Source organism: Eschrichtius robustus, chromosome 9 (assembly GCF_028021215.1).
Source record: "Eschrichtius robustus isolate mEscRob2 chromosome 9, mEscRob2.pri, whole genome shotgun sequence".
Lineage (NCBI taxonomy): Eukaryota > Metazoa > Chordata > Mammalia > Artiodactyla > Eschrichtiidae > Eschrichtius > Eschrichtius robustus.
The window spans coordinates 1,347,837-1,370,593 of NC_090832.1; the positions used below are offsets into that span (position 1 = coordinate 1,347,837).

Sequence of the window (22,757 nt, forward strand, 5' to 3'; positions counted from 1 at the left end):
CGGATCCCTAGATGAAAAAAGAAGACTCCCCGTCCCTGCAATCTCCTTAACCAAACGTTAAGGAATAAATTACAAATCCACATCCTGGAGAACTATTTAAAAATAAATATTTCCAAAAATAAGGGGACTCAGAAATTTTTCTAAAAATAATAAAATAATTGAAACTTCAAGTAGCAAGAAAATAATAATTAGGGCAAAACGTTTATGCTGATGTTTCAGCAAGTTGGTAATTTCTGGCAGGATCTTGCACGGCTATCTGGGGCCTCACAGGGGTGTAGACAACGATAAGTTGCTTCTTTTCTTGGAAGGAACTTCACTTTACAAATTGACAGAACCTCAATTTTTATTGCCTATAACTAAAGCAGTAAATTATTAAGGCTACAATGTAGACATACTCACCTGTCTACTAGAAGTGCTTTCAGCATTACCTCTAGGGGCTAACAGGGAAAAAAAAAGAAAGATTAAAAACCAAATATTCTTCATTTAGTAAAAGGTTAAATAGAATGTTTCAGGAAGAAATCCATATCACTGTAGGAAAGTGTCGTCCACTGGCAGACTTGTTTACATGAGAAAATATGCATCTACACATACGCTGAGCATAGATTATAAACAGTGGACCATAAAAGTCACGATGTAAATAATTCCCAACAATACAAATGCTCTGGCCCAACTTTAGAAGACTGTTCCATTTTACCCAAAACTCCAAAGGCGTGTCCACTAGCCATGGAGACCTCCTTCCCCGAGTTTGAAGAATCTCCCAGGGACAGAGGGCCCAGGCAGCTCTAAGTCTAGGAACCAGCACCAGGTCTTTGAAATCTTTTGGTTTTATAGTTAAATCACGAGAATCATTTAACTTGTTTGGCTCAAAATAACTGTTCCCAAATCCTGCTTGGTTCCGTCTGTGCCTCCTTCAAGACTGGGACCTGGGACATCACCTGTGGAGGCACTTTTCCTGCCCCAAACCTCCACCTGAAATTCCAGCCCTCCCCCTCCCCTCCCCCCATCACCACCTTAGCTAGCATCACCCATCACACAGTGGATTTTTCTTATTTATCTCATTTCTTGCATCCACACTAAAACGTAAGCTCTAGAAGGATGTGAACTTTTGTCTGTTTTATTTACTGTGATTTTGCCAAAGTTACGAGCAGGGAGCACCTGTAAATATCTTTCGAATGAATCAGTAGACGGAGGGCACCATCCCTCATCCCAAATGCCTTAATTGTTGACGTCTATCCATTCATTAAAAAAATAAAGAGCAAAATTATTCTGCATTCAAACTTCTTCTCTTGCTATATCCAAGCAAACAGAAATAGAGCATGAAAAGTTGAAACACAAACATATTAAGTAAATTGCAAAAATATTAAATAAATGGTAGCTAAATGGACTACCTCTTTCCATTGTAGTTTGAATGATCTAAGGATCGGGATAATTTCTGTTGCCACTCTCCACTTTGCTTTGCCTGAAATGACTACTTTACAGAGAAAGTAGGCTTTCACGCCATTGGTTCAAATTTAAAGAATATTAAACTGATACTTTGAATCTAATCTAAACCAACTGCACTATCAACAATTGCCAGATTTTTCTTGGTTTCTTTTACGGTAAATATCAGTCTACTGGTCATTGGAGGTAGCTACAGATTACAGTTAGGTTACAGCAAGAAAAGTTAACATTTTTTGGTGTTTAGAACTTTGCTATGTAGATGAAAAGAATATAAACTTCATTAATGACACTGGGTGGAATATTCCACTCAAGGAGTAGGGAAAAGCTCCATTTAAGATACATGAAGGGCAGGAAAATAATAAACTGTTAATTAATTTGAATGAAACAGAATGTACATCATGAAAATAAATATGAAGCCACGCCACATCAATAAAAATACTTTTCAGTGAGAAAATGAGTATGTACTTTCCAGCTCCTACCACAGAGCTCAGCGATGGATGTGTGTGTGTGGCGGGGAGGGTGGTTTCATCAGTACCGAATGATAGTGATTGTTTCCAGGTGACACGGCAAATGGCAATTTGGCTGTAAGGCAATATGCCTGAGAGTATGTAGCTGGCATGGCAGTCTGGCTGAAAAAGATAATTTGGTCAAAAATGAATATTTCCTAATTGCTGATTTTCTGCACAATGGTCATTTTGGAGAATCATGAGGGCATGGTATCATCTTTTGTGAATTTTTCTCCTGAATTCTTCAGAAATTTTTTTTTTCTAGTCTCTATCAGTTCTCAATAGTTTTCAGGGTTTTTTTTCATTTTTGCATTTTGTGTAATGGTGAAAATTGAGATCAAGCTCCCAATAATATGCCTTAGTTGCAAAAATTTAAATGCAAAGTCTTGTGCACTTGCTTAAAATAAGTGTGATTAATGAAGTATGTATATTATGACCCCATTTTGTAGTGAAAATCATAGTACATAAATACGTATGTATATGTGCATAGAAATATTTTTTGGAAAGCTATAGATCTGGTCTTATTTTGTCTCAGAATAAAAGGTCATGTGTTATTTATGTTCTTTATTTAATTTCTCATATTTTTTAGAGTAAAAAATGTATTGCTAACTAGTGAGCAAAAATAAAGAAAACAAAAGAAACTGGTAACCACTTGGATATTTAGACTGTCCCAACTAACCCCTTCCTGAATATTTAGGTTCTTCTGACTTTTCACTATTTCAAATTACACAGGGTAGGAAAAAATAAATGATAATAAAGCTGAAAAAAAACTAAGAGTTGAAAAACTCTTAGAGAAATTCTGCAAGATAAAAAAAAAAGGGTTGCAAGATCAGCTAATAATGTATCCAAATTCCCAATGCTCATTTTTGACCAAATTGCCACTTTTTACCAAATTTAGCTTGTCTGGGGGAAGAGAGGGGATTATACGTGCTATCTTCCTGGTTACTAATGAGACAATAAAATTCAGACACATCGGTTTAGTCAGAGGCACATAAAGAAGATAACTCAAGATTCTGCAGTAATTTAAACATTTCTAATAAATGGTGATGACATCAAGGTGTTATACTCTGTTATTCGCTCCCCTGGTAGCAGGGTTACACACCCACCCTCTCCGTGTCCCCGTGTAGGGCTGTGCAGAGACCCTGGACCCCTCTCGGCAAGAGGACGTGGCCTGCACCCCCTCTGTGCGTCCGCTCTGCCCGCGAACGTGTTCTCTGGTCCCCTTGTGCGTTCTGTCCTCTGTGAGGACGCAGCCCCGCCCCGAGGAGAGGTGTGGAGATGCCCTTTCCCCGCCCCCCACCCAGGGACAGAGGGCAGCATCCTGCAGCCGGAGAGCAGTCGGGGCCGGGGCAGTGCACTTCCTCTGTGGGCACCATCTTCTCCACGGCACTGGCTCCTGATCTGTTGGACTGGCCACACCTCAAGTTTTCCATTATTTAACCAGATTATAAAACAATAGGGCATGTGATCGGCTAAGGCCCTTGAGCCAACTCAGAGGTCCAATGCTGGTGTTGACAGGGAGGTGGGGTTTTGAGACAGTTTTGTTTACAACCAAGGGTGGGTGTCCAGGATCGGGACCCTGAAGGTGCTGGCTTCACGTCAGCTTCCTGAGGCCTCAGCGTGCGGGGTGAGAGCTGCCGTGTTGTCCCCAGAGCAGAGCAAGACCGACCGACCTTCAGCGTTTCCAGGAAGACCAGCTTCCGATCCTGTCTCTCCCACGAGGGCACCCTTGGCTGGCAGACGCCTGAGCAGCAGCTCCTTCTCACGGCCCCCGGGCTCTCCGGCGAGGCTGCCCTCGGGGGGTCACGCAGCTACCCCTCATGCCGCGGGCTCTGACCGGGCGGTGTGGAGGCTTTGCATCTGAGATGCCCCAGGGGAGGCACCAGTGTCCCGGCGCCTGGCACAGGGTCTGGGCCGTCCCGTCCATCCCTTTGGCCGCTGGGCTGGCGCTCAGGTACCCGGCCCAGCGACGCTGTCCCGAGTCCTCGAGCTGGAAGCTGCCTCCTCAGGGCCAGGCCAGCAGCCCGCTCACACCCACGCCGTAAGCGCCGGCCGTTCTAGGGCTTTTCTATCTTCCCTACAAACTGGGGAGCTTCTGAGACTCAGCTCCCACCTCTGCCCTGTGATTCACGGCAGATCCTCGACGTTTGTGTTGAGCGAGTGAATGACTAAGGGAACTAAGCACTTCGTTAGCCACAAAGTCAGAGCCCTGTACCTGACCGAGGGGTGGGGTTTGCACACCCTTCTCAGCACCATCTGTACCTTCTGCAGAAGCTCAGGGCTCACCCACGAGCGCAGTGGTTCCTGATGCCCCGGAACCCGCGGGCTCAACACAGGCTACGTGGCACCAGTTCACACCAAGTGCTGCTGTTTAAACAACACGCCCACTCATGGTTAACGCTTCTGGAAATGACCCATCCACACTGTGGACTGAGCCACGGAGAGCGGGGGCGGGTGGAGAGCGTGGCCGTCTCTGTGGAACCAAAGGGCTGGGTCAGGCGGTGGTATCCAGGAGAGTAATTTCTCCGCTGCTCAGAATTCATCTTGAAACTATTGGAGGGATCCCGTTCCATCTCAGAATGCCTCACACTTGCCGCCGCTCTGAGGCCAATTACGCTCCTGGCAAAGCCACCGTGCACTGGGCCTCCCCCCGCCCACACTCTCTGCCAAGCATCTCCATTTGCTGACTTCCTTTGTATTTAAGAAACGTGCAGAAAGGACGTGCCCCTGGCGAGGGACGTCCCTCAGGCACCGGATGAGGCTCAGGGGTTTGGGTGCTTATCAGGAGGGGGGTCCTTGCAAACAATGGACTGGCCTGGGCCCTCCAGAAAGGGGTGATGATTAAAGATTAAAAGGGCAGATTCTACACACTGTTGAGCCTGCACTTAATTCGCTCATTGAAACCACAAAACTGGACTCTTTCAGTTCAAGACTGGGTTCTGGAACAGAGGAAGGGCCACCGCGGCCCCAAGCCAACCTGGGAACAGCTGAAACGAGTCACTGGGTCAGTGTTCATGCCCCTCCCCGGCAATCCTCAGAGCCCAGGGCGGGGGGGGCTACAGTCCCCCGGCCTCCAGCAGGCCGGCCACTGGCTCCTCCTTGGCTCCCATGGTGATCCCCTGGGCCTCCGAGATGCCTGGCTGCCAGGATTTCTGCCTAAAACTGCAATAGGTCACTTGTCTCTTGGAACCTTATGGGGGACCAGAATCGGAAAAAAAAAGCATAGGATGAGTGAGAACGTCTGTCCAGGTCCAAGAATCACAGGCAGTGTCAGACAGCAGCAGACAGCGACCCTAGGCCCCAACAAAGGAGAGCAAGGGTGGGGGCGACTGCCTGGGCTGAAAGCGTCCAAGGTCCCCCCGGGGGCTTCAGGGGAGGCCTGCGCGGGGTTGAGGAAACCCCGACAGGAGCTGCAGCCCAGCAGGCGCCGGTTTCCTGCGGGCGGACCCGTGCGCTTGGGCCGCTGTTCAGGGTGGACCCGTCGCACGCCTCGGGTGGCTGTAAGGCTTGGAACCCACACGGCGCTCTTGGGTTTCTCATCTGCAAGTGAGAATGACAGCCTCACCCCCATCCCCGGCCTGGCTGGGAGAAAAGAAGGAGCCACGGGGACCGTGAGGCAGGATGGTGATGGGGGCCGGTCACCCCCTGACCCGCTCTGGTGGAAGCCCAGCTCCTCCCCCTGCCTGCAGACACACAGCAGGGAGGCGAATGCGGCACACAACGTTTCCACGACCAGAGCCTCCTGAGTCTGACCCCCATCAGAGGGCAGCAAGGACCCACATCCTGCCGGGAAATGCCATCATCACCCCGCAAGGTCAGCAAAGTGGGCGGCCGCGTTATTTTTACCACTGTTTGCAGTCTGGACATGTTCGGGGCAACATGAAGCGCACTTAGCTTCCGAGACCCCATACAGAGGTCTTCAAAATAAAACTCAACTCTTCCAGGAGTAACTTCTCACAGCAAAATTAGCAAGAGTCCTTTCACAATTACAGGGATCTAGCCTGGAACCAAGTTCGGCTGAATTATGCGGAATGACTATTATGACGAGTGCTCAGGACACAGAAACTGATAAGACAGATGCAGTCCTTTCCCGAAGCCCACAGTCGAGGTCAGCGGCCAGGACTTCCGTGTCCCAGCTGAGCTGCAAATACAAGGAGGCGTAAAGACCACCATCTACCAATGCTCCAGAATCTACTCTCAAACTTGTTTCATGTTTCATATATGCTACAAGCTTGGTAACAGAATAACAGAATCATAAATTCGCAGAGATGGGAGAGGTCTCTGTAAACCATCAAGTCTGCACACGGCCCCTGGGCTGCTGACAGCGTTTGGGTTCCGGAAAGAGATACACACATCTGGTAACGCAGCTGAAACATTGTTTCAACCATTGAAATAACTGGTTTGGAAACAGGAATTACTGAACTGCTAATAAACCGGGATGAATGCTTGGTCGGGGTCATGCATGGGGTTCCTGAGTTACTCCCAAGGGTCCCCAGTTTGCTATTCAGCATCAGAAGGCGCCCCTGGAGAAGGGCACCCCCTACCCCACGCCCCCCGGACAGAACAGTAAGACTTGTCTCCAGACACCACTCAGCTCCCACCTTTCCCACCCGGCTTCCCCTTGACCGCTTACGACAGTCTGTGAGTGTTTCCACGGATGGGTGACCTACAGTCACATGACACATCAGACTTCCCTCCACCCTCAGACTGCAAGGACAATCTCTACATCTTAAGACTCAACAGACGCCGTGGAGAGTGGACGCGCGTGGGAGCAAAATAAGGAGAAAGGCTCTTACTGTGCCGTTTCCTCGTGTTAGTTTCACCTTCTTCTCTGGTCACGCCCAGGCAGCCCATCAACTCTTGCAGGGAAATGGACTTGTCGTTATTCATATCACAGTATTCAACAAACTTCTTCACACATTTTTTGGGTTTGGACTTCTTCCGAAGGAATCTCTTGAAGGGCTTGATTTCCTTTTTGCCGATGTCCCCACTGGAGTTTTTATCCAGCAGTTTGAAATACCAGTGGACCACTCTCTCCTCCAGCGTGTGGCTGGGGTCAGGTTCCGAGAGCCTGGAAGACACGCGGGTGGTCAGGGGCCCCCGCAGACTGGCTGCCTCCCCACCCCGGCCGTGGTCCCTCCAGCGAGGGCCCCCGTGCTCTGACTTTCCTGGAAGAAGGGCCCTGCTTGTCGCGCTTTCGGCCCTGAGGCCTAAGGCTGTGTGGCTTTGCCATTCGGTATAATGATTTTTAAAAATAACTTAGAAATTTGGCAAAACATTTTCAAGTTGGTTTCAAAATGGCAAATGGCACAGTGAACTTGTGCAGGCCAATCACGCACTGGGCGTTGGCAAGTCGTGAGGACAAAGCCCCGTGGGGATGGCCCATCGGCTCACACATCGCACACCTACTCAACCTAGGACCCAGAGGTTCTCTGCTCCTTTAATTGTGACTCATGGGCAGGTTGTTTATGCTATGGGTAAACTAAAAGGTGCAAAACAACATACATCTTAAAGTGGTAACCAGACATCTTTCCCTGGATTAAAAAAAAAAAAAAAGGTTGATACTTTAAGATATAAGTAAAAAACTCTTCCAGAAGGCCTGGCCTTGAGGCTGATCTTGGAGACCATCCCAGATGTTACACTGGGCCTTCTCACCAAGTGGAAGGTGCAGCACGTGCTCACATAATCCCTGGTGCTTCCTTCCTTGTCTGGCTGTTGGTCTCTGTGTTTCCATGAGTGTAAAGAGTGAGTCAGACACCAAAAGTTCCCAGGTATTAGGGCTTTCTGATGCTATTAGTTACTTCCCAAACTTTCAGAGGACCTTCTAGGATGGACGTTCATTTACTGCTTTCAATTTTAGTTTTACAGAAAAGATCTATCTTTCCAAGAATGTAAGAGGTCAATTTGAAAATTGGGTGATTTTTTTTTTTGTTTCATCATTTAATTTACTACTGGATTCATTAAGCACTGCCTTTTTTTCTTCTGCAATCTTACTCTTAAGCAGAGACAGAGAGAGGTGGGCTTTGAGCTGAAGAAGACCAGGAAGCTTTAGATTATCTGGAATAGATGAAATAATCAAGGTTTGGGGCAGGCAGGGAAGAAGGCCAGTGCTCTAAGGAAACACTGAGACAGTGAGATTCCCAATCAGAAAATGTGCTTTAAAATAGAGATTAATTATTACTAATTAACAGGGGAGATCCAACGCTTGAAACACTACATCCATTAAACACCACAAACTACCCTCCTAGGGACGTCACCCACAGAGACGAACAGCTTCGGGGAATTAACAGTCTCTCCGGAAGCAAAGCTCAAAGCCTCAGCCCCAGAACTGCAGAATTTCCACCAGGCACACAGAGCAAGTTTCCAGAGTTTCAGAAATCAGATTTTGAACATTTTGTTAATGTAATTAATGCCACTGAATTGCAGCCTTGAAAATGGTTGTGATGGTAAATTTTATGTCATATATATTTTACTGTAAAGAAATCCTATTTTGAGAATTTTAAATTGAACATTTTAATTCAAAGTGTTTAAAATCCAGTCAATAGCTCTAAAATGCGATTCCAAAGCGGGAAGCCCTCTGGACCAGGGTCCTCCCATCCCCTCCCTTCCCCCTGCCCCCGCCCCCACCCCTGCCTGATGGAACCTGGGAAAATCCCAAGGTCTGGGCCCTGTTCCTGATGGCAACATCCTCCCTGGGTTGATCGCATTACAAGAGAACCTGCTAAACAAATGTCCCCCAGACAAAGGAAGTGACCTCAGGTTTTGGGAGGGGACTTCTTTCCTGCAGGCCCTGCCGTGTCCACTAAGCTGATCAGGCCTCGGATGCCAGTGTCTGGAGTCTGCCCTCCAGCTTCTGAGAGTTCCCTGAATGCCGGGCTTCTTCCCAGCCTCCTGCTCTGCAGTCGAGCGCACGCACCTGCCCGGGGAGGAGGGGTCGGAGACGGCGTGGACCATGTCTGTGGACAGCGCGTCCAGCACACTCGTCAGAAACTCGTTCTTTTTGGCACCAGGACAGCCTGAAAAAAATCAAGTATGGACATCTTTTCATATTTCCCAGAGCTCACAGAGTACAACAGATTTTTCTCTGTAATGGGAAGAAAGGCTTACGTAGGATTCAGAAATCAGTGTGCTGCTTCTGGGCATATACCCTGAGAAAAGCATAATTCAAAAAGAGACACACACCCCAATGTTCACTGCAGCACTATCTACAATAGCCAGGACATGGAAGCAACCTAGATGTCCACTGACAGATGAGTGGATAAAGAAGATGTGGCACATAGATACAATGAATATACTCGGCCATAAAGAAGAATGAAATCATGCCATCTGCAGCAACATGGATGGACCCAGAGATTATCATACTAAGTGAAGTCAGACAGAGAAAGACAAATATCATAAGTGATATCACTTACATGTGGAATCTAAAATATGACACAAATGAACTTATCTATGAAATAGAAACAGACTCACAGACATAGAGAACAGACTTAGGATTACCAAAGGGGAAAGGTGGGGTGGGGGGAATAAATTAAGAGTTTGGGATTAATGCATACACACTACTAAATATAAAATAGATAATCAACAAGGATCTACTGTATAGCACAGGGATCTCTACTCAATATTCTGTAATAACCTATATGAGAAAAGAATCTGAAAAAGAATAGATATATGTATATGTATAACTGAATCACTTTGCTGTACACCTGAAACTAACACAACATTGTAAATCAACTATACTCCAATATAAAATAAAAATTAAAAAAAAAATCAGTGTGTCGGGCGCCCTATATCAATGAGCTCATTTGAACACTTGTAAGCACGCTGCAATCCATATATGTTGATTTTAAAACAGTTTCTGTAAATTACAATCTCTGAGATTTATTGAATTATTACTATGTGAGACTAAGGGATTCCCAGGCACTATCATCTCACTGGTCCCAAGGCTGCAATGCCAGCAGGTAGCGTCACTGCCCCACACTACGCAGGAGGCCCCGGATGCTGGCAAACACCCCAAGCTCACATGGCTGGAGAAGACACGGCCCCAGAGTCCTGTCAGGGGAGCCTGAGTCCAAAGGCAGCGGAGGGCCTTCGAGTAATTCTGTAACTGAGTTTACTTGAAGCTTAACATTCTACAATATACTTTACCTACAAGTTAACTATCCCTAAACTCCCCTCCACCTCCTCGCCGTTTCGGGATAAAGAGATGCAGCTTGGCATGTCTTTCCTGGGCTCTGAGAAGCAGGAGGAACATTCCACATGGACCGGATGTTGGTGCTGTGTTATGACGGCCAAGTCATTCAAAGACCAACGTGTTTACACAGAGAATTCTGGGTTTCATAAATTTCCTTTTGACACGAGTTTTTGTTATTATTATTCAAGCACATGTTAATTGCCTAGAGCAGGAATCCATTTACACCAGTTTCCACTTCGTTAAATACACATATCAGAAAACAGATGCGAATCCCTAAGGGTCGGGGAAGGGCGGAAAATAGAGCTGTGTTATTCCCCTTCTCCCTTTGAACACAACTGGAAAGGTAGATTATAATCCATAGGGAAACCCCCAGGACGATTGCAAGAATGTTAACTTTTTAAGAAAAAAATAATTATCTCATTAACTATTCCCTGGGGAGGCAATAGCCGACTTGAGGCTGCAGGCGTGTCTGGGACCGTTGGGGACCTCGGGGACTTCCTGCAGCCCTGTCAGCGCCAGCTCTGAGACAGGGCGGCGCCCTTTACCCTTTGTCACAGTAATGAATGCTCCTGAGAGCAGCTCGCCTGACCACCAAGAGGAACAGAGAACAGCAAGCAGGCAGGCAGGGGTGTGTCAGGGGCTGTGCATAACCCGCCCCGGTCCCAGCTGCCCCTGTGAAGTCCCACACCCCGGCTGGCATCAAGATACCCCGGGAGGGATGTGGTGCAGGTAGGAAACACGCAGGTGTCTGGGAAAAGGCTGAGCTGATGAGAAACTGCTCAGGGCTGAACAGCTGTAAGAAAGCATTACGCTTGTGTTCTGTGCGGTAAGTATGACTTCAGTGGGAACGCACCCCGGTTATTTTTTGCTGTTAATTTTATCATATCCCCCCAAAGGAGGTAAAGCAACACAAGATTTTTAATTAGAAAACGATATATATGCATCAGGAAACACAAGACTAACAGCACCTAAACGCTTTAGAAGGCTTTAACACAACAAGCAGTTAAGTTTAATCTACTTCTAAACCAAGAAATATTAAATCAATCCTGCTATAGCATGTTTTTAACGTGGTATAAATTACAGACTGCGAAATGCACAGATCTTTCTGCTAAGGATTATATTTCGCAGTTGAGAGCTACTTTAGTCCAACAAAAGAATACTTTTCATATTTATTTGCAAAGACACTGAACTTCACTTAAGTAAAGAAAAGGGAAAAACGGTTTAGGCTCAGAGAGACAGAGCTGCTGCATCCTGAGACCAGCCTCCAGGCGATTTCTGCCCCGTGCTTTGGGCACGCACGAAGTCGACTTGCTGATGGGCAAGCCCGCTCGGAGTGAACACTTGTTGGGACCCAGGTGGAGGTCTGGGGTCCGGGGGTGAGCAATCTTCCCAGACCCATCAGATCCCGGTTCTCGGGGCCAAGGTCCTCACCTCGCTTGACGGGGAGACGGAGATGCAGGGTGACCTCGCACTGTGAGATGTGTGGCTCCCGGTTTTCAGGACAACCACTCATGAAATAGCAACAGCAGCGCCATTTCCAAGTAAGTGCGTGGATAAACAGGGATGGGGTAGCGCCCACAGCGATTGCACTCCGGGAAGACAGTCCCTGCGCGTCCAGGCTCGGGCGGGCTCGAAGGCCGACCAGACTGAGGACGAGGAGGTGAAAGGACCTCGGCCTTCGCTTACTATCTGTACTTCAGCTCACGCGCCTTTACTCAAATATCCTGAGAGGACGCTTCCTCATGGGGACACGAGGGTCCCAGGCATGCTCATCCTGGCACAGTGTTTGTAAAAATGAGAAGAAATCAGAATGAAAAATTAGCACGTCATTAAGAAGTGAATTTTCATTATATGAGAAATGACATAAGTACCATGAAATCAAAATTTCACCACCGTGAAATGGACCAGGCCTCGAAAAGGAACGACGGGGCTGGCGGTGAAAGGGACGCACCCCCCAAACCGCCGGGCTCCCTGCAAAGCGCAGGGCAGCACTCGCTCCCTCGGGCCACGGTGATGACCGCGGAGATGTGGGTCCTGCCCGCAGACCATGCTTGTGGCCACGCGGCCTCCCGTGTCCTGGGCTCAGCTCATCGAGTTGCCCCCCAGGGACCTCCGACCTCCTCCCAACAGCTCACCTCCCCTTCCGCCCGCGCGGCCTCCATGCGGCCAGAAGCGCCCAGAAATCTTGTGTCCTTGAAACCACAGCCTGCAGGCTCCGTGACAGGACACCTCGTCACTGTTTATTTGTGTCCACCCACAAGCTTGTTCCCTGCGGGACGTGGAGCAGAGCTCAGAAGGCTTGGGTCAGGGGAGACGCAGGGCAGGGACGGCCCCGTGCCAGGAACTTCCATGGAGAACTGACAGCCAGCTAAAGAAACATTTGTAGAGAGAGGAAACCAGACTGTCCTTCTCAAAGCTAGAAGCAGAATGACTATAACCATTTATTTACAAATCTGAGGCAAAATAAAACAGCCAGCTTGTGTTGAAGATGCCTAGTTGATTTCATTTATCTGTGGAATCCAAGGAAACTACTCGGCATCCTGTTGCATTTCTGTGCAAACCCTTGGGTTCTGATCCTGGTTTGTCCCCCAGTAAGCTGGCGGCCCCATCCCAGGGCAGCCCCCCACCCGCCTGTCCCCAGCCTCAACCCCGGCTGCTTGTTAGCAATGAGCCGACCGGCTGCTGGTTCCCGAGATGCCAGGCGCCACTCGGCCCCAGGGAAACTGGTTCATATGTGATGCCTTAAAAAATTTTTTCACTTGATATCTCTTAAAATGAATGTGTTCTACACTGCCTACAAAACATCCTTATTTTAAGAAACAAAAGTTTTTGGTATAGAAATGACTGATTTCAGCAAATTTACTTATACAGTTTCGTCTTCTCCCTTTTTCTTTAAAGTACAGTTGGAAAGATTTTCGGGACTGCTACCTGGATCACATCATGAATCCCCACTCCATATGGGAACTAGTGTCGCTTCCTTCCCGTCACCTGGAGCACTCAGGATCACCCCCTAAAGGAAACCCGACACCAGAGGAAGGGAAGTCGGAGGGTGGCAATGTCCTCCTGCAAGTACCAAGAGAAGGCGTGAAACGGTGACAATCTGTAGTTTTGCACCCATGTCACCAACACTGGCCCTAACTGTAGCCTGAGCATCACGCAGCAGGTGAGGTCTGTGGGCCGCTGGGCAGGGAAGCCGGGAGGGGGGGATCCCACTAGATGACCAGGTGACTTGATGGGATGGAAAGTGTCACAGGACAATGACACTACTTAATCTAGCTTCCAAGCATGTAACAGTGAGCAGCTTCAAATCCTCATCTGGCTGGTTTATTATTTCAAATGTCTAGAAAACTAATGTAGGTGAGAAATAAAATGAAATGGAAACAAAAATAACACCTTCCTCTGATTTTTTTCAGATCTCTCTGAGGAGCTGTGTGTCTGTGTGTGTCTGTGTGTGTGTGTCTGGGTGTTTGTGTGTGTCTCTGTGTGTGTGTGTGTGTGTGTGTCTGGGGGGGTGTGTGTCTGTGTGTGTGTGTGTCTGGGTGTGTCTCTGTGTGTGTGTGTGTGTGTCTGGGTGTGTCTGTATTATACCTGCACACTTATTAACTCCATTATAATTACCTACTTCTCTGTTTATAGGTTTAAGTCCTCAAATTTGGAAGTCAACCAATGGGGAACAAATTTCTCTAAATTTTTATCAGGTATGTGTCACGTCTGTCAAAGAACTCTGGCATGGCATCTTAGGATTCCCTGTGAGGAGGCAGTAGGGAGACACATGGATGGGGGAGGTAGGGATGCAGGAGGTGGGATGCAGGAGGTGAGGTGCAGGAGATGGGATGAAACAGGCGAGATGCAGGAGGTGAGATGCAGGAGGTGGAATGCAGGAGGTGAGATGCAGGAGGTGGGATGCAGGAGGTGAGATGCAGGAGGTGGAATGCAGGAGGTGAGATGCAGGAGGTGAGATGCAGGAGGTGGGATGCAGGAGGTGGGATGCAGGAGGTGGGATGCAGGAGGTGGGATGCAGGTGGGATGAAGAAGGTGGGATGCAGGAGGTGAGATGCAGGAGATAAGATGCAGGCATCCATTCTCCCTTGGCCCATGGCTGCCACAACAGAGCTGAGCAGAAGCCTGGAAGTGTTGTATTTTTCTGGACTTGGTCAGAACTTTAATGGAGGAACTGGACATTCCCAAAGGCCTGCATAGTGTCTTCAGTGAAAAAAACCAGAGAGAAGAACTTGGGCAGATAGAAAATTCTCCTTGCAACACAAAATCCCTGGAGATCAAAGTCTTATGGTAATAAAGCCAGGATTTAAAACTCACATATAAGGCTAGTCCTTCTCCCAAAGTTTTAAGAATGTATCATAGAAATTTTCAGGGAAGTCTAGTTTTGTGCAATTTCCCCCAGAGTAATATGAATGCATTTTACCTGTAGGGTGTGGGTCAGAATTGAGACCCACCATTCGCTGCCTTCAAGGGTTGTGAGAAATGGGAATAAAGTTACACCCGCTCCTCTAGAAACGTGAAGAAAAGCCCTGATAACTGTCTCTATGCAATGGATTAGACCCACTCTTGCCTGAAGACTAACACAGTCTAAAGGTTGCTAGCTCTACGTGAACTTTAGGCACCAGATTTTAAATCCCTTTCTTTAATGTGCAATATTTTGAACTACATAAAAGCAGCTGAGTGGTATGTAATTTCTTTCTCAATTACCTTTACCTGAAAGTAAGTGTAAACACAGGATGAATCGTGCTGTGCTCTTTCCCTGTGTGTAACCAGGGGCCTGCAAGGTGCTCCAGGTGCGAACCACGTACCTCCTGGACCCTGAATATTGCCTGGGTCTGCGCGTGCAGACACAGTGGGTGGGTTTCCTGGTGGAAGACTCTCCTCGTGCAGCTGAGGAGGGGAAAGTGAGGCATCAAACAAAACCATCCACGGGGTTGATCATCTCGAGAAACGGGAAATGAAACTGCTGGGACGCTCATCCTCACCGTTTAAAACACAACAGTCCGGTGGAGAAGAGAAAGAAAAGCTCTACAGAATCTGCCACTAAGTCAGGGGCGTCTGAGACCCAGAGACAAAGGTGCAGAGGCTCTCTGGCCCAGGAGCACGTGGGACCCCCGCTCTGCTCCGCGGCGGCTCTGACGGCGCTCGGCTGCGAAGTCTGCTCCTGACCCCGCCGACAGTCCACAAGCACGGCAGCCCTGCGCTCTCGCTCGGCCGAAACGCTGGCCGCCTTCTAAGTCCACATTCTCCTCAGTTAAACACTGAGCTCATGGCTTGTTTCCCAAGCACTGACTTCCCTTAAACACGTACAACACGCCCATCTCGGGCCGTGGGGTCCACACATCCCACCTGGGGTCCCTGGGGTCCACGGAGGGGGGTCCCCGCACTTGGGGTCTGTGCTATTCCACTGACTTGCACCTTCCAGCCCCCATGCTTCTGCCTCAGGACAACCTGCCAAACTGGTGATCACGGCAAGGTTCTGCCACGGGAGAAGGAGGAGGGGAGGGAGAGGAGAAAAAGGAGGGGGGAGGGGGAAGGGAGGGAAGGAGGCGATAAGTGGAAGATTGAGGTTCTGGCTGAGCTGGAGAGCTGTAACCCCCGGGGTGGGGGCCCTGCGTCGCCCTCACTGATCAGGAGTTCAGAGACTGCCAGGCTGTAGTCACTGCGCTGGTGCAGAGGGGCACAAACAGGCCAGGGACCTGCCCTCTCCTGCGGGTGGACGGTGACATCAGACGAATTAACATCTCCCTGCTGAGGACCCGGGCCCTGAAGTGTGGAGCTAGCCCTCTTGAATAGGCAGAAGGAGAAGCTTGTGCAAAGGCCCTGGGGCTGGGGGCACGTGCGTGCTGAGGGGCTGAGAGGAAGCCAGGGTGCGTGGAACAAGACGGGCATGGACAGCGGGAGTGAGAAATGGGGTGCAGGCACCGCGGGGTCCCGGGAGCCACAGAAAGGAGCTGGGACTTGATCTGGAGGGAAATCGCAGCCCTTGGAAGATTCAGAGGAGCCCCACCATGTGATTAATGAGTGTCACAGAGCCCACTCTGTGGGTTTTCGATGGACAGTGGGGTCCCCGGGAGCCTGGGTTGAGGCTGTGGCCTGTGGTCCAGGGACAAGATTGCTGAGACCAAGGTCAGAGTGGAGCCCAGAGACCTGAGAAGTAGGTTCAGGGGAAATCAGGGGTTGGAGGGGGCAGTGCTCCAGGGCTGGGGCTATGGCCAGGTCACACAGCCTCCCGAACATGACAGTGACAGAGGACATTCTCAGCAAAGGGTGCACTTGGATTCAGTCCCCAGATCCGTTCTTATAAAGCTGCTCACACCGAATTTCCTACAGTCACAGAAGGAGTGAAAGATGACGTGTCCTGATACACTTTCTCCATGAAAACATTTTATGTCACTCCCTTAACTTAATAAGTGCCTTTTTCTTAATTTTTAACTTTATATGCAGCTTAAACGTTTAAAAAAGTTAAACAGAGATAATTAGAAAAGTTTCTTTGGTCACGCTTATTGTAAGATCCATAAAATATCTGTAGCTAATAAAAGGTACATAAAGTGTACCTTCATAAATCCTCCCTCCAACTTGGAATTGTTTGTGTCAAGGTCAAGATGACGGTGTTAGAACCAGGTGGCCCCTGCACGGCAGGAAAGCACGTAGTCAGGACGCCTATTCATACTTTAAAACGTCTACATGGGAGACAGTGAGTAAAATTCATCCTCAAAAAACGCCCTAAAGAAAAAGCACGAAACTTTCCACTCTTAAGATAAAATCAAAATCACTACTCTTATGTATTAACTTTAATTTTTAAAATCTTTTCTATATTTACATATTTTATATACTGTATTTATTTTTTCATATTTTCAACGCAGGTTTTCATTATTCTAAACAAAGAGGTTTGTAGGCTTGAGGTTGTGCTTTGATTACTTAACATTTAGTAATATCGGAGTTGGGTTAAAGTTGATGCCTAAACGGACCCCAGAAATTTTTCTCGCGGAGATGTGGTCAGAGAGAGACGGGGCTCAAAGAATCCGCCTTCTCATTCACTAGATGCCCGGAGGTTCCCTCAGCTGTGATGTTCGAGACACTCTTTGCCTTTGATTTTATTTCTCTCTTGGGTGGGTCATCTGAGTCCAGCATGTGCAATAGGAATTCATAATAGCTGATAAGGTAACTGTGAATACTTGTCTCCGAGACAGTGTTTATGTTTCCTGAGTTTCCCTACATTTCTCAAGGACAATATTATGTCCTTCAAACATTCATTTGATAGCTACTTATTAACCACATGCTGGGTGAAAAGCACCGTTTTTACCCTTAAGGAGCTTATAAAGTAAAATACTGGTGACAGGAGAGGAGGGTTTATGGTGATAGAGTAAGACAGATGTCAGTTTTGTGGGAAGCACAGACTTTCTGGAGGTCTCCTGTCGGCCGAGGAACAGGAAGCATTTGAGGACACGGGTCCACGTCGTAATGAGGTGTTTTGACCAACAGATACTGTTGGCAGAATTAGGGTTACTTCTGATCATCCCTTCAAGGCTTTCCTGAGTCAGGGGGCTTCCCTCCCTCTCACTGTCACTCAGAGCAACAAAACAACTACCTTTGCTTGGATTTTCTCCAGAGCACAATATTTTGAATGTTACCAAACTGACAGTGAAATGCTTACGTGGCGCATCTTTAAGACCACGGAGAAGGGATAAAGCGTGGACTGTCTTCTCTCGGAAGGTTGGGACACCCCGGCCCTTCGGGAAGCCATCCTCACTCTAGTAGATGTGACCTGAGGTTGTGCCGGCACCTCCCTCGACACAACTCCGCAAAACAGAGGGCGGAGCCACGGAGGGGAGACAGGCTCCTGTGGAGACGCGGCCGGGTCCACGCGGCGCCAAGGACCCGCGGGAGGAGCTCTGCCTGTGCTCGGCGTCCCGGCATCCCTCGGAAGACCGAGGTCACTGTGCCCAAGAATTGCGTGTGTGCACGTGAGACTCGAGAGAGCGCTGTGCTGTTGTGCTGTGTGTGGAAGCATCGCTTCCCGGTTGTGGACACACGCGCTTGTTTACTCTCTGCCCCGCCCTCCACCAACGCACCCAGCAGTGCGGGTGCGTGTTTCTGAGAGGATTTCTGAAATATTTCCCGAGACAATGGACCACCTTCCTGTGGGAGCCGAGCCGGGCTGTCCCTGTAAGGACAGTTGCTAGTTACCACGTGTTCTAGGCCTGGGAAAACAGAAAGAGCAACACGGTTCCTGCTCCAGCCCCAGGGATGACAGCCACGCGGCCGGTGGGCACGCACGCTTGCACTGCCCACGGCACCTGCGGCGGAGGGAGGGGCCACACCTGTGCCCCGACCAGCGGGATCTAACCTGATGTCCGACGGATGGGTGAGGAACATCGGATGGGATCTCGGGCTGCGTAACCAGACAGAGGCCTGGCCAGGTACAGGTGAGCCGGATCCGGGCGGCGCGGGGAGCTCTCCTCCATTCCAGGAGCTCGGCGTGGGAACCCTGGTGGGTGCAGTGCCCCTCACCCCACAACCCAGCGTCTGCCTGGCCCGGTCACGAGGAAAGAACAAGCAGGTGGTTTGGGCCCAGCGACGGGGCCGGACGTGTCCCCCCCAGCACACAGGCCGGAAGAACCGGACTCAGGCCAGGTGTTCAGACACAGGCTGGTTGCAATCTCTCTGCTTTCCACTTCAGTGGAGAAACCTTTCTTTCCAAACTCCTAGTTCATTTACTTTTATTTTTGATAGTTTGCTCTACAATACAGGTTCTTTCATATCCTTTACGAGGAATCCAGGAAAGAACACGGGCTTAACCACCAGATAGATGGCTCAAACAACGCACCTGTAAAAAGTCATCCACCTCTGTCATAAAAAAATAAGCTTCTGCTCTACGATGCGCTTGTAAATTATACTTTATAGCACCCGTGACCTTGACTGGATTTCAAGTGAGGTTGCACTTTACTAAACTTTAAAATATTAAGAGTGAGCAAGCGTCTTCGTGGCCATCCCATAATGGGATGGGTGACTTCTGCTGCTTCCCTGACTGTCAGTCAGCACGTGAGTCACCGCAGCCCCGAGACGGAGCCCTGGGCTCGGCCGCCGGCGCCCCCGGCGTCAGTGGAGGCCCCGCGCCTGCCCTGCCTTCGCTCTCTTCCTCCCCCCCTGCCCCGCTGAGCTGGCCGGTCAGATGCCCCATCCCCAGCAAACCCTACCATGGACACGGGGAGGAGATCCCCGATGGGAACCACATACCAACAGCAGCAACAAAACTACGTGACGGTCCCTGAAGAACTAGAGAAAACAGGAGGCGAGGGACAGCGCTGTTGACGGCCAGCGACCACCAGCCAATCTCTGGGGCCATCTGGGGTTTTAATCACCCAAATGCATGCTGAAATCACCTCCTCAGAGCCCCAGACACAGAAACAAAGCCAAGGTGATGACAGAGGGGGATTCTTGTGCTGCCACCGGTGAGGGAAATGGTCCCCATTAGCCGAGGGCTGTGTACGTGGGCTGGGGCCGCCCCCGCTCACGTTTCCAGGGACCCCGCTGCGGGCATCAAATAGAACGGGGACCTGGGCCATCTCTGCAAGCTCTGTAATCTCATGATTTGGGGGGCATTTTAAACAGACGTGAGGGACAAGAGGTAGAAACGACACCACCTCTGAGGAAGTGCCCTCCTCAGCCGCTGTGCCGGTTAATGGCCCTGCAGACTCTCTGCTCAGCCGAATCGGAGAGTGGACTCATCCCAGGAATTTGCTAGAATGTCGGCATCTTAGGAACAAGTCCCAATTGTAGTCAATTTTCAATGCAAAGGTTATTGTAAACCTTCACAGGTAAATACAGTCAGAAATGGCTGCCTCAATGATTTTTCTTTTTCTTCCCTGTGGGATGGAAGCGGTTATACACTTGGCAGAATGTGGGCAAATCACCGAAGGTGGGGTCTTGCAGAAGCAGAAGGTCTGGCCACATTTTGGAAGCAACAAGTTTTTGTTGCTTTTTTTTTCTCTACGTCTAGACCAGCCACGCAGAGCCAAAAATGGTGAATTCAGTCGACAATTTGATGAATGAGACGAGAAACTACGGCTGAATCTAAACAAAGAATACTCTATCCTGAAAGTGTCAACTTCTGAAACATTTCTAGGGCAATGGAGCCAAGCCCTCAGGACCCCAAGGTCTGCCGGGTCCAACTCAAAGTAAATGTATACGAACAAAAGCACACAGGAGTCGTTTTCTCTTTTTCAAAAAAAAGTGTGTTTCTTCCTCATATCACTTACTCTTTGCCTAAATTTCGAATTCTTCTCTTTGAGTCACAAATAGAATGACAACAAAACAACACTGCAGACTTCAAAGTCGTTCTGATGTTGTGACCTAAACTATTACAGACCCTACACTTTTCACCAGACTCATTCTCTCGCCCAATCATGCATGTCTTCCTGGCATCGTGTCAGTGAGGAGATGGGTAGAGTGCGGCTTGGGACCACATTGATTCCAATGTGCCCTCCTGGTGGAAATTCTCCACTTTCATCACCAGCCCTGCAGCTCCACAGCCGACCTCTGCTTCACTCCTTTGCACACAGGGTCCTCTGTGCCCACCTACCCCCCCGCCCCCGAAGCCTCCCTCCAGGGCTCTCCTCCCACCAGGTCTGCCCAGGACCCTCCAAGCTAGAATCCCCACCCTTCCTCCAAGCTCCCAACAAAAACAAAGACAGACTGTTACTGTAAAACAGAGCTACTTGAGTACCCCTGCCACAAGAAACTCTGAAAAAACATATTTAATTCAGGTCTAACTCAGTGGCAGGCACTTTTTAAAGCTATGGTCCAACAATATGGGGTTTTCTGGGGTTGACAAGGCGTGATAGAGCTGGCTTTTGGGAGTGAACACAAAGTCAAAAGAGGTCTGTGCCTATACTTTGTTTTTGTCATAAAATGCATAATAACGTCATTCAAAGGCAGCATCATTTCTCTTGGGACTAAAGTCTGTTGCCCTGTAAGTGTCCACACGGAAGGTCCCAAAGGGTCCAGGGGTCTTGGTCAGGTGCAGTCTGGTGGAGCTGCAAGCTCCTGTCCGGGCAGCGGGGGCAGGGGTGCGGCTGGGAGCAGGACACCCACGCTGGGCCCCGAAACTCACCCGCAACTGAACAGAGCTGATGACCCACCCTCTGGGGTTTGGTGTGGCTACACCGGAACCATGGGATCACATGTTACGTGGACAGATTCAGCTGAGGTTTCCGGTGAGAGGCAGGCGCCCTGGCACAGACATCGTCCCCGGATCTGTGTGTCCACGCAGAGCCCACGCCCAGGGTTCATTGCCAGATGTCCATTCTATGTAACACTGCTTTCAAATTAGGATATGCATTAATTAGTGAGCAAATGTTTGTATTTATTCTCCCGTACCTCCTGGAATGACTTGAAGCAAAAGCCCTGGGCCTATCTCACCAACAACTGTCTGTTAAACCAGTGAACATTATATGTAGAAGATCTGTGCTTTCAAAGCTGCCTTAAAACAGATGAACTCACACCAAAACTGCCTCCAAAAATAGAGAGAGAGAGAGTTTTAACACAAAACACTGATGAAAAGGAAGGCTTACAAAATGAAATGCTGACCGGGAGGGCTGGATGGCCACATGAGGACCAAAGCACCACTGAGAGGGCGGTCCAGGGGATGCAGTAAGCTGGGGAGCTCTTTGCCCTGGAACCCCACCCAGCCCAGAACTCCAAATCCCCACAGGCTTTGCCTCAGCACCACGCCTGTTGGCTCTGCCCAGCTTGGCAACATGTCTTCTGAGTGACCTTCTTCACCACCCAGGGCCTGGATGCCATCGGAAGAGCAGGGTAACATCCTTCATGGAGTCTGGGCACCACCTGCACCCCAGGGAAACAGCTCTGAGGGCTGGACTAAAGGCCTTTGCGGGGCTTCTCCCCGGGGCATTGAGGGGACCCCCCCCCCACGGCAGCTCTCTGGGGGCCACCTTCTTGCTCCAGCGCAACTGCTCTGCCCTCCTCCACTCAGGACCTGCACTTCCCAGCCCTTGGAGGGGGCCGTGCCTCTAAGTCACTCTCGAGTGAGCATCTGAAAAGCGGACGGTAATGGACCCCTGAGTCAAACATCACATAAAGTCATGTTGGAATAATGCTCACCAAGTGACCAAGAGCCACACACGTTTTCTAACGAGAGGAGGGAACCAGGAGGGAAGCCGACAGCATTGATGTCTCTGCTGTGCCTGGAATTCAAGCAGGGGCCACACACTAAGGCCCAAGACGGCCCCCATCCCTGATGCTGTGTAAGGTGTAAATGGCACAGCTGCCCCAAGGAAACCCCCCAAACGATGGGGTGCTCAGAGGTCGACCAGTTTTCAGTCTAGGAGCCTAACCCTTGAGAACCAGCTGCAAATGCTCACCTCCCATTTCAGTTACAGACCTCTCAGAGAACCATATATTCTGAATACTTGCAAAACGATGATTCCTTGTAGATTGGTGCGGCCGCTATGGAAACAGTATGGAGGTTCCTCAAAAAATTAAGAATAGAATTTCCATATGATCCAGCAATCCTACTTCTGCGTATTTAGCCAAAGAAAATGAAAACTCTAATTCGAAAAGACACCTGCACCCCAATGTTCACAGCAGCACTATTT

At 49.3% G+C, this 22,757-nt stretch overlaps 1 protein-coding gene across 2 annotated transcripts in view; it reads right to left on the minus strand.

The window, feature by feature from the left end:
• SMOC2 (SPARC related modular calcium binding 2) overlaps positions 1 to 22,757 on the minus strand; it is a 156,922-nt gene that overhangs the window by 3,470 nt on the left and 130,695 nt on the right. For both annotated transcript variants that reach the window (XM_068550706.1, XM_068550705.1), the window contains exons 10-12: positions 8,863 to 8,962; positions 6,743 to 7,017; positions 400 to 437 (exon numbers count right to left, since the gene is read on the minus strand). In XM_068550706.1, coding sequence (XP_068406807.1) covers positions 400 to 437; positions 6,743 to 7,017; positions 8,863 to 8,962 — 413 coding nt within the window. The remainder of the gene's footprint in view (positions 1 to 399; positions 438 to 6,742; positions 7,018 to 8,862; positions 8,963 to 22,757) is intronic.